This window comes from the organism of the source record quoted next, unplaced genomic scaffold (assembly GCF_019419815.1).
Source record: "Pyrus x bretschneideri cultivar Hongxiangsu unplaced genomic scaffold, Pyrus_bretschneideri_v1 Contig21, whole genome shotgun sequence".
Classification (NCBI taxonomy): domain Eukaryota; kingdom Viridiplantae; phylum Streptophyta; class Magnoliopsida; order Rosales; family Rosaceae; genus Pyrus; species Pyrus x bretschneideri.
The window spans coordinates 461,576-475,199 of record NW_025999513.1 but is presented as its reverse complement, the minus strand read 5'-3'; the positions used below and the strand labels follow the sequence as shown (position 1 = coordinate 475,199).

Genomic DNA, 13,624 nt, shown 5'->3' with positions numbered 1-13,624 from the left:
ATGGACTTAAACATGCTCCTCAAGCATGGAACTTTAAGTTTACCACTTATTTGCCTAACTTGGGATTTGTAATGTCTGAATCAAATACTAGTTTATTTGTGAAGACACAAGATCATGATGTTTTCTGTTACTCTATGTTGATAATATAATCATCACCGATTCAAATTCTGATTTGGTTCAACAGGTTATTGATAATTTAGGCAATGTCTTTGATATGAAAGATATGAGATTGCTTGCTTACTTCTTGGTGCTTCAAATTACCTATAAACCAAATGGGGACTTGTTTTTTCATAGTCTAAGTATTTGAAGGATCTTATCAAGAAAGCTTCCATGGAATCATGCAAATCTTGTCTAACACCTTGTAAGCCTCGCACTCAACTTCTTAAAAATGAAGGAGAACCTATATTTGATCCAACACAATTTCGTAGCTTGGTTAGTGCATTGTAGTACCTTACATTCACCAGGCCTGATATCGCGTTTGTTGTCAACTATGCTTGCCAGTTCATGGCATGTCCTACTAATGCACATTTTCCTCTTGTAAAGAGAATAATGAGATATCTCCAAGGTACAATTGAGTGTGGCATCAGACATTAATACTCGAAGGTCCACTACTAGCTATGTTGTTTTCTTGGGATCTAATCCAATGTCATGGCAGTCTAAGAAGCAATGTAGCGTTTCTTTTAGTTTTACTGAAGCTGAGTACAAAGCTTTGGCTAATACTGCAACATATGTTGCTTGGATTTGGTTTATCTTGAAAGACTTACAAGTGCTAATTCCTTCTTCTCTAGTTCTCCATTGCGATAATATATCCACTTTGGCTTTATACTCCAATCCAGTATTCTATACCAAGATCAAGCATTTGGATATAGACTTTCACTTTGTCCGTGAAAGAGTACAAATAGGTGACTTGCAGGTTGCCTACATCTCGACACATGATCATGTTGATGATGTATTGACCAAGGAACTTCATGGTCCTTCCTTTTTACAACAGTGTTCCAATCCTAAACTAGGGTTTCCCAATTGAGTTTGGGAAAGGGGGGAGGAGAGTACTAAGTCATATAGACAGGTGGCATGATCTCAATTGTACAAGTGTCATGATCTTGTGAGTCTAGTTAATTAGGAGGTTGTTTAATCATTAAGTTTCCTACAAACTATATATAACTGTTGAGCTATCCCTTTGTAACTAATTCATTCAGTTAAGTAATACAATTGATCTCTTTCTTCGACTTCTCTCTCTAAAACATTTCTTTCTCTAAAACTCCATAACTTCTATGTTAAGTTTTCACAGTGTTATCAATTAGAATGGTATGGGGACTTAAAAGATTGAAATACGGAAATGCATGTTAAATATACCTATGAATGGGGTAAAAACGTGTAGATGGGTAAAAAAGGGTAAATGAGTAAGAACAGATAAATGGGTATGCGGTTATGGTTAAATGAGTACGGTTAATCGTTTATAAATAGTTATGAGTATGGGTATAACTGTTTATGCAATTACCCAACGGGTAAACAATTATGAGGGTATATGCTTAAATAGTTATGGGTAAATGACCACAGTTACCTACCCGTCATAACCGTTGCCCATCCCTAATTGGGTCGAACCAAAATTCAACAAATAATCTAAGGATGAGGCTGACTTGGTAGTTAAAGTTTTTATTTCTATTTTTTCTTTAATTTTTTATTACTGGAGTACTGTCTTTGTCTTTGAAATATTCACACTGAGTGGTTGTGGCTTTTAGGTAATGCCCACCATCTCCCATTGATCCACAAAACTAAAATTCCAGAGTTCCCAAATCCCTTGAATAAACAATTGTTAAGTCCAAATCAGTCACCAACTATTTATCTGTTTCTGTGTAAAGGGTGGTGCTATTCATATGTCCATTTTTATTTTTCACACATTTTTTTATTTTTATGTCACCAACTATTTAAATGTTTCTGTGCCAAGGGTGGCGCTACTCACATATCCATTTTTATTTCTCACATGTTTTTTTATTTTTATTTTTATTTTTATTTTTTCAGTTTTCGGCTACTGGATAATGAATTGAAATAGATCAATTTCAAAAAATTAATAAGACATAGGCATTTGAATAACATTATCCTGACACTAATTTCGAAGCCACCCTTGAATTTAATTATGTGAGTGAGTGAGTGAGTGAGATGCACATTAGTCGCTAACCTGAAATTTTCAAGTAAATATTGATTTCACTTTCTAATTTATTACTTGTAATGATTTATTTTTAAGCAATTAGCACGTTTGTTAACAAAGTTGTCTACTTTTCAACAAGTTAGGCAAAAGCAATCAAAGTAAAGCGAGACAAAGGGAAAACCCCTTGCCGTTGTGATTGATTTGTAAGTGTCCCGATTTGATTGGTTCCCAAATCTACGGCAAATACTTAATCATGCCAAATCAAGAAATTTTGATTACTAAATTCAAATTGCATGTAATTCTTGATGAATCAATCAATCAATCCTCTCATCCACTTAATACTATGATCTAGTGATATTTCTCTTTACTTGTAAGTGAGAGGTCTTAGATTCAATTCTCGACGAAGAAAATAATATAATTCAAATTCTTGTAATGTATTTGTAGAAATAGTGAAGCGTTATTTCTAATGTTAGAAAAAGCTTAGGCGTGAATAGGGTTGAATCTGTAATTGTAAGGGTTACAAATCACTCTTCTCTAATTATGTACAAAGTGTAGGGAGGATGGAATGATTTTAATTTTTTTTTTAACAAATGATATTATGATATTATTTAGGGGCAAAGAGTGAACTAAGCTTTATAAGAATTAAGAAATGTCAACTATTATTTGGAAGTGTTTTTAGGATTAACAACGGTACTCTCAAAATTCCAAAAGAAAAAACATTAAATATGTCATATTATGCGATAACGTGTACGATCATAAATTAATTGTGAGAAAAGCTTACCTGTAACAAGTATATGCTTTATCATTTTGCCATAAAGTGCTACTCATTATTTATTAGGAAAAAAAAGAGAGTGCACACACGTTACACCTATTATTTTTGTTCATTTTACACGTAAGAAAGCAATGAATTTCATGTCATTATGACAATGTGTATAAAATCACAACTCATTTCCGACAAAAACTCATCTGCAACAGGTGTATTTGCTGTTAACAAGTTATCAAGGAGAATTTTACCAAAAAAAAAGTTATCAAGGAGAAATTAAATAAACACGTGTTAGACATGCATGTGTTCCTCAATTATTACTATTAGAAAATAGTGATTTCGTACAAGTTCCGACGCACTTGGGACTTCTTATTTAAGTGAAATTTGAAGCTTCGGACACGGAGAGCTATCTAGTTAGATAATCAACCCCCAAACTAACATTTTCTATTTTGTTTATCTCCCACTTATTAAAAACAATCCAAAAAAATAAATAAAAACGAATATTTATATGGAGTAAATAATAAAGTTAAATATATGTTTTTTTTTTCTTTTTTCAAAATGTGGGACAATTGGTGATAAGTTATGAATATCCATCATTTTCGGGTCCAAAGAGGGTATGAGGAATTTTACTCTGCTCGTGATCACAGTCAAGCAGACTCACCAATTTGAAACATCGAACTCGAAATTCTCACATTTTTTTGTTTAGTAGGGAACCGCAGTTGTAAGTTAAATGTAAGTTTCAATAATATCATATGTATTTCTATATATATAAAAAAAAAATATCATGTGTATTCTATCGGTCATCCACTTTCTCATCTATTTTCCTTCCTATTCTTTTGTCTTCCTTCCCCTTTCCCCTCTGTATAATTCGAAATATTCCCCCTTTTCTCACACCGTCCAAATTTTCCCGAGAAAGTCATAACTTTCCCAGAAAACCCAAAACCCCTTATCCTCAACCCAGATCCAAAGATCCCTCCTTTCTTCCAAAAATTCATATTTTTCCCTTTTCCCTCCGTCAATAATCGCAGGCGATTGATTCCTTCACAGGCTCCATTCTTTTTCCACGCTGAAATGTTTTCCCATTTCATCTGAGAAATTGAATATAATTATCCGCCGAAGAAACCCTTTCTTCACATTCTTGCTGCAATTCTTCTCCCGGGAAAAAATGCCGAAAAATCCAGTTATTGGCTCCACTGATTAGTGGGTTTCTTTTGGATATTCAAGTCTCATATCAATTTTGTGTATTTCGGACTGTAGGTTCAAGCATTCTTTTCGGAATTTCTGGATATAGAAGGACTTTTGGGGGTTCTGTTGGAGCTGGAATTTGATGGATCTGCGATTGCATGCGAGGAATTGAGTGTTGAGTGGAATAGGAGACGTTTGAGTCCGATCGCCGATGGGCTTTCGGAGCAGATTTGGTTCGTAGTTTAGTGTTGGACTGGGTTGTAAATTGGGGGGGGGGGTGGTGAAGTGGGGGTTTGGGCCTTTTCTTGTATAGTATTTGATTGGGATTGTTCAGATCATGGAGCATGTAATTGGTGGGAAGTTTAAGCTAGGACGAAAGATCGGTAGTGGATCGTTCGGAGAGCTTTATTTGGGTATGCAATTTGTGTCACCAATTTTCGATTGTTCGGGGAATAAATATTGTTGTTTTAGTGGCATTGCTTGATTGTTTCACTTTTTTGAAATGTTGGCTTTGTTTTTCGGGTTTGAGAATATATTGGTTTGGTTTTGCTTTGTTTCAGGTATTAATGTACAAACTGGAGAGGAGGTAGCTGTCAAGCTGGTATGTCTTGGACGTTCATTGTTCTTAATTTTAAATGAAAAGTTGTGGGAAGTTTGATTTTTTTCGTCAATGGTATTGAGCTTTTACACATTAAATGACATGATCAGTTTTTGATAATGTAATTGGTTAAATTTGACTTTGGTATGGGGTTGTGAATATACTAAAAGTCATTGATCATAAAAGAAAGTTGGTATAGGACTATTAGATCATATGGAGTTGGTTGGGTTTTTAAGAATCTGAATACAGTAAGCATGCTCATATACTTGGATTAGCATTTTGCTCACCGCCATTTTGTGTGAGTTAATATGCAAGTAAGAGCAAATGTATTCGTTTTGTGCTACTTTAAGTTCTAGAAATGTAGTACCTAATTCTTGTTAGAATTTTTTCATTATCTATCTCTGCATTGACATCTACTTGTAGTACCTTATTCTGAGTGGTTTGTTATAGCATGTCATAATTTGTGATCATAGTTTAGCATGGCATTGAGTATTTTAAAACTGAAGGATATTCATGCTGGTGAACAGAGTTGACAGATGTTCGAGATAGTGGAAAGATAGACGGAGCTAGTTGTAGTGCTTTTATGAATTTCTTTTAGTTTACTGAGATCTGTGGTATTACTTGAGGTTAAGAATCCAATTGGGCTTCATTAAGTGATTGGCTTGAAAACATTGTTCCATGGTAATTAAATTTTGAAGCATAATGCAAAATTGAGGAGTAGGTGCTCTATTGTTATCGTGTATCCTTTATTATGATTCAGATGTGTTTTGATGGTTCTTGATAGTAGTTAAAATTCATGTAGCACAAGAGTAATTACATCTAAACACTTTTTTTTTTTTTTTTTTTGTTCTCTCAGGAATCAGTGAAGACAAAACACCCTCAGCTTCATTATGAGTCAAAATTGTACATGCTTCTTCAAGGAGGAAGTGGGTTACTCTATTTTGTTTCTTTTTTTCTTTTCTTTTGTTGTGCATTCATGTGAATGTTCACTTTTAAAGCCAACTTAACTTTTGTATTTATATCTACTTAGCTGGTGTACCCCATCTTAAATGGTTCGGTGTTGAGGGTGAATACAATGTCATGGTTATCGACCTGCTTGGTCCCAGCCTTGAAGACCTCTTCAACTATTGCAATCGGAAGTTCTCTTTGAAGACAGTTTTGATGCTTGCAGATCAATTAGTAAGTTATCAAATTATTTCGAATGAGGGTTTATGTTGTTAACATGGCTGCCATGTTTATGCTTCTACATTATTTTCTGTAGATAAACAGAGTTGAGTACATGCACTCACGGGGATTTCTTCACCGTGATATAAAGCCTGACAACTTTTTAATGGGCCTGGGACGCAAAGCTAATCAGGTACTTGTAGTCTTTATGGTGCTTCTGTCTGTAGTGGTCATCCTTAGTGTTTTAATGGATATTTTGGAATTTTTTTCGTATGAATATGAATGCATTGTGAATCATTCCTTTCTACTTAAGATTCTTTTTGTCACTTCCATTGAGATTTTGGATGCTTGAGACTGAATTTCATGGGGAAAAAGTCCGAATACCAAATAAGGCAAAAGTAGACCTTGTAAGAGAGTCATGGGTATTGCTCATGGTGATTATTGCATGAATGCATAAATTTGCAAGTTCTGCTGCTACTATTCACCCTTGAATATATACCACAAAAGCGATATAGAACCCCTAACTTTACTTGATTTTTAAAATTGTTGCTAGACATCTAATTAGAACTATTACCTCCCATCTATTGTTCTGTGGTGGAGAACTAGCCTTGGTGTTTTCCTTTGTCATGGGAGTATCTTTGATGAGGCTTTTCTTTTTTCCTTACACTACTTTTGATTATTATGGGGGATATTATTTACTTACAGAGTCACAAATATCATGTATTTATCCATTGGCTATCCTTTACATAGTATCTGCCCTTTTTACATTTATATGTTTAGTGTAGTGTTTTTCATGATGGCTCAAACTTAAGAACTGGAACACCCGAATCTTATTATTGCTTTCATCTAGATTAATAATCTTGCCTAGCTCAAATGAAAGTGAGCGCAGCACTAAATCAACTACTCACTTTGTCTTCAGAACAGGTACTGAACAATTGTTTTCTGGGATTTTTTGTGCCACAGGTATATATCATTGATTATGGCCTTGCAAAAAAGTATAGAGATCTTCAAACGCACAAGCACATACCATACAGGTATCAGATATAAGAAATATTTGCAGTATTTTAGTTTGTCGTGCATCCCTAGTTTCTACTACATCTTGTCTAAAGAGGAGGAAGTTCAAATTTCCCCTCCCCATTTATTGTATTTTGTAAAAAGCTACACTTGTGTCTAGTGTTTAAAATGCTGAACAACACAGTTTGGGTTTCCCCAAGACCAACAAAGGGAATCAGTTTCTGGCATCTCGTAGATATGACTCATAGATGCTTAGAGACAGGTTTGAAGGTCATATCACATTTGTGACAGCTGCACACTGTTTCCAATTCACATGTTTAATTGTTCCACAATTGATGGATGCTAAATTTTTACTGAGACTTGCATGTTATGATTTTATTTTTTTGCTCCTGAAATTTTATTGAGATTTAACTTACATGGACATTCTTCGTCTTTGGTTGCATCATGTGGGGTGTCTGCTGGAATTTTTGAATTATTTAGAGACAAAAATAGTCATAATCGGATAATTCTTTTATCATGTTCTTACATCCAAATTGTTATGTCCTTGTAAGGACCGTATCTATAATTTTACTGAACAGAAAAATGGCTTACGATTATATAACAATCCTTAAATTCTTACTTGGGTTTTTCAACAATGGGCAATTTAATGTTCTTATGGATTAACTTATCTTTTGTGTGTTTTCTTGGATTTGATCAAATCATTGTGGATAGAATTTTTAAGTAACCTCCTATGATTATCAGAATATAAATATTATCCCTTTTTATTCTGCTTTACTTTTCGTTTTCTATTCTAGAAAAAGTTCTCATTGTGGCATTTCTGACAGGGAAAACAAGAATCTGACAGGAACTGCCCGCTATGCTAGTGTTAACACTCACCTTGGTGTTGGTTAGTCAACGTAAAGTTATTGGAATATTAATTTTAGGGGTGTGATATTCACACACCTTTTTTTACTTCTCACACATCCTTCTAATTTTCGGCCGTCGGATCGGATAAATTGAAGAAGATCAAGGGACATAAATCAAAAAGGGATGTGTGAGAAGTAAAAGGGGGTGTGTGGATAGCACACCCCTAATTTTAATATTAATTTTACAAATATTTAATTGTAATATTAATTTTATTTGCAGAGCAAAGCAGAAGGGATGATCTAGAATCTCTTGGTTATGTGCTCATGTATTTTCTGAGGGGGAGGTTGCATTCTTGTCCGATAAGCTTAAATCACCAGTATCCTGTGTTTATTTGTTTCTTGAACTTCACATATTTAACTTGGTTGTATGATTACTTTTTCAGCCTTCCCTGGCAGGGCTTGAAAGCAGGTACAAAAAAGCAAAAATATGACAAGATCAGTGAGAAGAAGATGCTAACTCCAATTGAGGTATCAACACTTGCTTTATGTGCAGTGTTTAACAACTAACAAGACAGTATATTCTCTAATGGCATTTTGTGCCATATTTGGTCGAAGAAAACTAGGAGTAATAGATAAGGTAGGAAGCATAGTAAATGGAGTGGCTTGAGAGGCGTTCCCCATCATGTTTGGTAGACATCAAAAGGGGAAAGGCAGACATCTCTTTCTCTTGCTTGGCATTCTAAGTAGAAGGGATAGAAAGATCACAACTGTATGAAGTCTGTTTTTATAATTTCTTTACGAAACCTAAACCTTAATGAGTGGTCAAACCAAAATATGCTTAACGAGGGTAAAACAGTAAAACTACAAGTCTACATCTTGTAGAAGTCAATGCCTTTGTATCCTTTGACACTTCGAATTTGGGGGAACCATTAAGATGGTGGGATCTCGTGACTTTCCATCCACCTAAAATGAGATTTTAAATCTTTATCTTCCTTTTCCACTCCACTCGTTTATGTGTTATGGTGTTTAGTTGTAACAGTGCAGTCACTGTTTATGAAATCATGGTTTTCTGTGATCTTGTTCTATTTTTCCAATTACTGTTTCTGACAGTGTTTAACGAATGTATTTGAATTACTGATATTTTTCTCTACAGGTGCTCTGCAAATCATATCCTTCAGAATTCACGTCATACTTCCATTATTGTCGATCATTACGCTTTGAGGACAAACCAGATTATTCATACCTGAAGAGGCTTTTCCGGGACCTTTTTATTCGAGAAGGTTAGCTTGTAGGCGCTTTAAGCCCAAATTTTTGTTCATATCTCAGAGGCTTTCTTCTTTAAACATCATGATGAATCTAATTGGCTCTTAAAAACTATTAAAACCTAATTGGATGCTGATTATAACTGGTGCAGGGTATCAATTTGACTATGTATTTGATTGGACTATACTGAAGTATCCGCAAATTGGCTCCAGTTCTAGAACACGAGTCAGTACCTAATTAGGCAAATTTATTATGGATTTTCTATGTAAAGAGGAAAATTCTTCATTTTTGTATGTGTTGGGTAATGATTCTTGCTCCATATGGTTGCCTGTTTTTGTGCAGCCAAGTACAAAACCAGCTTTAAACCCTGGACCATCTGCAGAAAGAACAGAAAGGCCTACAGGTTGGTTATTTTCTTGAGCAAGGCCTGAATGCATCGATTTTTATTTACTTATATTCTGACAGATGCTTACAATTTTTTCTTTATCTGTCCTTGTATTTGAGTTCTCATTATCGCGTTTTATTTGTTTTATGCAAACATTATGGATGAACCATTTTCATTCAATGAAGATATGACTGTTCATTTTACTCGTTTCATATGTTAATGTTTAACACGTATTTTTATATTTTTTAGCAGTGGCACAAGATTTTCGAGAAAAGTACTCAGGTGCAGTTGAGGCATTTTCTAGAAGGAATAGTTCTGGTTATGGCTATGGCGATCACTCCAGACATAGAGCAACTGATGATGCCCCGTCATCCAAGGACGTCGTGTGTTTTTCTAACATTTGTGTTGGATTTAGTCTCAAATGATTTTGAATGCTTATAATATTTCCTTACTATGGAGCCTAATGAAGTTGCACATTCTTTGCATGTTTCTTGCAGCAAGCTGACTCCGAAAGGGCTCGTAGTTCATCTAGAAATGGCAGTACTTCAAAGAGGCCAGTTATATCAAGCAGCCGGCCAAGCTCATCTGGTGAGCCCAGCGAGAGTCGGTCAAGCCGGCTGGTCTCAAGTAGTGGCCGCCTGTCCACCACCCAAAGGGTTCAACCTGGGTATGAGTCCAAAACATCTTTCACCCGAACATCCATCGCAAGAGGCGGCCGTGATGATACACTAAGGAGCTTTGAACTCCTTTCAATCGGCACGGGAAAGAGGAAGTGAAGTCTGATCCCTCTGTTAAAATGCTAGTGTCGAGATTCCTCGTTATCTTTATCTATCAAAGATGTCTCTCAGCACTAAAATGGTTTTGCAACAGTTTACTATGTATGTGTATCCATTGTTGGGTTGATTTCACAGTTGAAAAGCTCAATGAAGTTTCTCCTTAGACACTGCTACTACCCTTACAGTTTTACCTTCTTCATGGTTTCTCGCCGTTACAACGCCATCGATCGGAGACTCTCCAAGAAAGAGATTCACCATCTCACTTCAGGGGATTGTCTATGAATATATATATTTGAGATACTGGTCGGCTTTCTTACCCGAGAAAACAAAAACGCTACATAAAACGCGTGCCGACTGCTTGTTGTGCATTATGCTCTATGTTTGTTCTCCCACTCATATCGGCAACTTTCTTAGTTGAAATCTGGTGCAAAGCGCGTGCCCTCTCTAGCTTCCGATTTGTGTCCCTCAAATATCAAATTTACAGAAAATCTCTCAAATCGGAATTACATGACATTGAGTTAAATGACAGTGATTCTAGTGTTTCTTGAAATTTTTGTGTTGTCTTTTATCTTCATTACTATTTGATGTGATAATAGTTTCAGATTTGTTTTTTTTTTTTTTTGCAATGATTTTCTATGATTCATGAATTAAAATATAGATGGTTCGAGTTATTTAAGAAAATAGGGTTGCGCATGGGGATGGGGCATTTAAGCGCTAACCCGTTAGTAAATTAATACGGCACCAACGATTTGTCTAGACTCACTCTTCAATATTTCACATAATCTGAACAAATTATTTTATAGGCCATCATTGAAAGATTATCCTTGCAAAAATTCACTAAAATTAAAAACCCTTTATTTGTCTAACTGTGAATTAATAAATAGATGAATGCAATGTCGTTGATAAAAATACTTTTCTCCTTTACTGTACTAGAATAGGTTGTTTTCATGGCTTCTCTGTATAAATCTAAATTTGGTTTTGGTTGAGGAAAAAGAAAACCTAGAACCACTAGATAAGTTTATTTATGGGTTAGAAACTATGTTTTAGGTGGGTGTGAGACCAAAAACATTTTATTTATTTATTTTAACTTTTTGGGGCCATCACCTACATTGCATATATGTAAGAAAAATGAAGAATGATATACATGGAATGAGTTCACCACAATTGTAGCGTTCCGATTCAATAATAGCTTTTTGGTTAAAATAGAAATTGACATTGACATAACTCCTCACCTAATATTGAAAATTGATATAAGTGCCTTAGCCAAGCCAATAGCAATACGCGGAAGTGCCTTAGACAATCCAGCTAAGTGTAGTCCGATCGGAAAAGCTCAAGTCCAACACATAGGGTCTAATAAAAGGATTCAAAAAGTTTTTTCGACTCACATGCAGGCGACCAAGTCCCTAACGAACTTTCATTTAAGAATCACCAGGGATGAATCAACAATTTGGACTAGGAAAGAAATCCCTTCTTGGTTACACGTTGCACTATTGAAATCCTCTGACCTAAAATGGGGCAAGGTGAAAGAATAAATGGAATCAACAAACAAGATAACTCAAACATGTTAGACTAACATTAACATCTGGAGGCTATTTTGAGTATGATTCAATAGTTTCTCATCCTTATTCCAGTCAACGCATTCCGTAAGTCTAGGGCAAAAGGTTTTCCATGGGTTTAATATTTAATACCTCGTATTGGAGTAAGGTGGTACTCCAGATATCTCAATAAGAATCTTTATAAATACTAAGTTTGGGAGGTGATGTTTTTTCAAATCAACATCACTGGGAGGGGTTATTGAGCTTTAACCTGGGCCCACAAGCTTACTCATGTTTCGCCTCAGTACTTCTTACTTCGAAGTTTGCTTACTTTAGGAAAGATTGACAGATTAAACTATATTTCGAGATTAGGAAGCAAAGGAAGAAAAGTTCGAAGTGTTTTACTCTAACTGGCTTAATGACTTGAGTAAAATAAACTCAATAGTATATTCTAGCTGAGCACAACTGGACTCCTCTTAGGATTAATGAATCTGACGGTTAAAATTAGCAAAGAATATTCTTGTTTTTCACGCATGCGCAACAAATACAAACTTTCATCATTATGACTTTTATGGCACGACACTCGAGATTGCACATCTAAATTCGAAACGCCACCTCTACTCTGCAAAGAATCGAATCACCATATGAAGATAGATGACTGAACAATATATATTCCAACTTACTCTGAAAGGAATGGTCTTCGGGTAACTATCAATCCTCAAGGGAACAAGTTGCATTTAAGATAGATAATTAGGGGCAACTGTGGGACCATAATTTTCTAGGGCTGAATTAAGCTGATCTGAATAACGTTACCTCCGAAATTCGGTCATGCACTAAGCAGCTCCGAGCAGAGCTGTATCAGACAGAACAGTGGTGCGATCATCACTTTGTTCCAGGGCAATAGGCAAAGTCCAAAGCAACTTCGTTGGATGACCATGTTTGTTCCACAAGACACAAGATTCTATTCGGATAAGGACATAATCAGATTCCTCATAAGTCTTGAAGTTCCTACAATCTAAGAATTGGCATGCACCGCAAGTAATCACACTTCTAAGACGACGCAATATCTAGTCCTAGATATCCTCTAGGATTCTCCGGTTTAGTACAAGGATTCTATCCTAAAAATGTATCTCTCCCAGTCAGCATATATACACCCATCTAGGGTTCATCTCTAGTAATACATTTTAGCATCCTTATTCTCTTGTCCACTGTTTGAGTCTAAAACTGTTTACTAACTTGACCATCGAAGGGCCTTGGACCAACACCCCGGGTCTTGGACTTACTTGCGATTGTTTCTTGTTTGGTAGGTTATTTGAATACGTGCCTCCTCATCCACACCAGTGTGCAGATTTAGTCCCAACATAATGCAAAAACTCAACTTGCCAAAGTTCCCATGCTTGCGGTTATTGTGGGGAAAGAATACCATCGAGCCAACATGAAGGAAAGGAAGAGGGTGTGAAATTGGTATAAGAGGAATAACCTGTATATAAAAATAATAATCTGCTGGACTGACTAGTCAAGCCTGCTAGTCAACTAAGATAGATATGTTAGTCAATAAATCAAAGATTAATAAACCAATTTCAGTTATCAAAAGTTATCCTAGTCAACAAGCCCTCAGTTTATTCCAAGTTATTAACGTGTCAAGTGAGCATGATTGTGAGCACATACTTATTAAATATTCAAGTGATACATGTAGCATGTATATGTATGTGAGATAAGTGATAAAAATAAATAACTTTGAACACAAGATGTTTTTGACCGGAAAAACCCACCTCTGGGTTAAAAAACCGGAGACTCTCCATTGAGTCCAATCTATTAGTATAATCAAGGTTCTTACAAAGTACCACGCAAAACTCAATTCCTAGATTCTTATCTATGGAGCAGCTTTACCTTTGTACAACCTTGCCTCACACAAGATGGATTCCTTAAGTCTTCATGAAGTGGCAGCTC

General features: G+C 35.6%; 1 protein-coding gene across 5 annotated transcripts; it reads left to right on the top strand.

The window, feature by feature from the left end:
• The first annotated feature begins 3,796 nt into the window (after positions 1-3,796).
• LOC103948705 (casein kinase 1-like protein 10) lies at positions 3,797-10,306 on the top strand. 5 transcript variants are annotated; one of them, XM_009359764.3, is made up of 14 exons: positions 3,797-4,507; positions 4,655-4,695; positions 5,549-5,618; positions 5,723-5,871; positions 5,954-6,049; positions 6,820-6,890; positions 7,695-7,756; positions 7,996-8,059; positions 8,159-8,243; positions 8,869-8,995; positions 9,130-9,203; positions 9,321-9,381; positions 9,616-9,746; positions 9,861-10,306. In XM_009359764.3, the coding sequence occupies exons 1-14, from the start codon at positions 4,432-4,434 to the stop codon at positions 10,137-10,139; spliced, it is 1,386 nt and encodes a 461-aa protein (XP_009358039.1). In that variant the 5' UTR covers positions 3,797-4,431; the 3' UTR covers positions 10,140-10,306. The 5 variants fall into 5 exon arrangements, with proteins under 5 accessions (XP_009358039.1, XP_009358038.1, XP_048440414.1 ...); XM_009359763.3 differs by having other exon boundaries at positions 9,613-9,746; XM_048584457.1 differs by having other exon boundaries at positions 9,616-9,765; positions 9,861-10,004.
• The last annotated feature ends 3,318 nt before the right edge of the window (positions 10,307-13,624 follow it).

What these genes read in the sequence shown, in the direction of transcription:
- LOC103948705 (XM_048584456.1), top strand. Translation starts at nt 4,432, where the DNA reads ATGGAGCATGTAATTGGTGGGAAGTTTAAGCTAGGACGAAAGATCGGT. An exon ending in CATGCTTCTTCAAGGAGGAA is followed by an intron (nt 5,619 to 5,722) that starts GTGGGTTACTCT and finishes ATATCTACTTAG; the next exon opens with CTGGTGTACCCCATCTTAAA. An exon ending in GCTCCAGTTCTAGAACACGA is followed by an intron (nt 9,204 to 9,320) that starts GTCAGTACCTAA and finishes GTTTTTGTGCAG; the next exon opens with CCAAGTACAAAACCAGCTTT.